This window comes from Phytophthora parasitica, assembly GCF_000247585.1.
Source record: "Phytophthora parasitica INRA-310 unplaced genomic scaffold supercont2.88, whole genome shotgun sequence".
In the NCBI taxonomy this organism is placed as follows: Eukaryota; Oomycota; class Peronosporomycetes; order Peronosporales; family Peronosporaceae; genus Phytophthora; species Phytophthora nicotianae.
The window spans coordinates 201,012-202,797 of NW_008649074.1; the positions used below are offsets into that span (position 1 = coordinate 201,012).

Sequence of the window (1,786 nt, forward strand, 5' to 3'; positions counted from 1 at the left end):
GGATCCGCGACATGTGTATGCCAATCCACTGGAGCCTACTATTTGCCCAATTCTCGCGTTAGGTGTTTACTGGAGCATGTTTACATTTGATCAAGCCAATGGCCGCTTTTTCCTAGGGGGAAGCCAATACGATCGTTTTTGCAAGCAATTGGGGCGCATATTCAACCAGGACGATGTTTCGAATGAGCTTAAGAGAAGAGCGGTAAAACCCGATGAAATTGGCACCCACTCCCTTCGCAAAGGTGCAGCCACTTTCGCTTCGTCTGGTTCAACTGCATGTCCAACGTCAACTGCAGTGAACCTGCGAGCCGGTTGGTCGCTGGGAGGATTCAGAACACATACTTACGATACGAGGCTGCAGGAGATATGCACGTTGGAAGAACGGTGACCGGACTACCAACAGTTTTGCATACATTTGCATGCTTGCCTCCGCATTTATGTTCCTGTGATGATCAAGTTGAGAAAGGCAATATCCATCGCGTTTCCGAGGTCCCCGGCCAGCATTCATTATATCCTCGAGTACGCGTTGGCATCGTTAGTGTACCTCCGCGAATATCTGAAGAAAACGCTTCCAGCCTCACGGCCTGTTCTGCACCTCGCTGTTCACCACGAACACAATGCTTACTGAGCTGGCGGATCGTCTACAAGGAGGGACGCTACAACCTCTACGCTCAGACCAACTGATGTCTCTCCTTATGTTGCTATCCTCTCCAACATGGCGTCCTTACAGCAGAGCATCTTACAAGCAGTAAACAAAATGGATTCCACACGGACGGCTATTGTGCAAGATATAGTTAACGAACTGGAGCTCAGGGCTATCGGTGCTGGCGCTGTCACTTATAATGGCCTAAACGACATGATCATGAGGTGTTTGGATACAGCCGGAGTAACAGCGATGGTTAATCGTCTTCAACAGATTGAACAACCTGGCGAACAAGCTTCATCATCCAGCGAGCAGCGTGTGAATTTGCAGCAGTGGACTGGACGGTTCAATAGCATACCCTCGTGCCTGGAGGCTTGTCAATCGGCCCTGAAAATTTTGAGTAGAACCCACAACAACAATATTAATATACGTACGCCTGCCGCGTCGTGTTCAATTCCAAAGTGGACGCTATTCAGATACAAAGCACAGACCACAAATAATATCCCCATACGGAAATAAAATCGACCTATTGCAGCAGGTACCACGACAATTGTATATCATAATATGATTTGATTGATTGACATGTGAGTAGAATTTAAAGGATAAGATAATTACATCATCAGTGGTGTTCGTTTACCTTGCTTCTACTACATGTACAGCAAGGATTGCGGCTTAATTCCACTCTGGGTGGGAAGAAAAGCAAAATTACACTCTAGTCATATTTTTTTATATCTTGAGTGTAACGTAACTTTTTTCTTGTGTGGTCTAAGTCCTACGTTTTTGTCAAATTATACAAAATGAAAGAAGAGACTTCTCATTTCCAATATCGCTAACTGACAGGAAAAAGTGTTGCCCAAACAGGATAACCGAAATATCACGTAAAGTCCAGCACTTCGAAATGTGGTATAGCAAAATCGCTGCGCTTGTTTGAACGTTTTTCAATGCATGTATGAGCACTGAGACGGCAATGCTGTTCATGTACTTACTAATTAATCCTGCCGATAAAAGTCATTAATGACTGTACACACTATCATGGATTTGATACCACTGTTACTCTCGGATGATCACCTTGTTGCCACGTCCCATGCGTATTTGTGGTCAAGTGCATCCTGCATTCGATACGACTTGTCTAAGTATGCCAAT

General features: G+C 45.0%; 1 protein-coding gene across 1 annotated transcript; it reads left to right on the forward strand.

The window, feature by feature from the left end:
- Positions 1 to 76: 76 nt before the first annotated feature.
- Positions 77 to 388, forward strand: PPTG_18514 (hypothetical protein; the record flags this gene model as incomplete). The annotated part of the gene is made up of 1 exon (XM_008916758.1): positions 77 to 388. The coding sequence occupies one exon, from the start codon at positions 77 to 79 to the stop codon at positions 386 to 388; it is 312 nt and encodes a 103-aa protein (XP_008915006.1).
- Between the last annotated feature and the right edge of the window lie 1,398 nt (positions 389 to 1,786).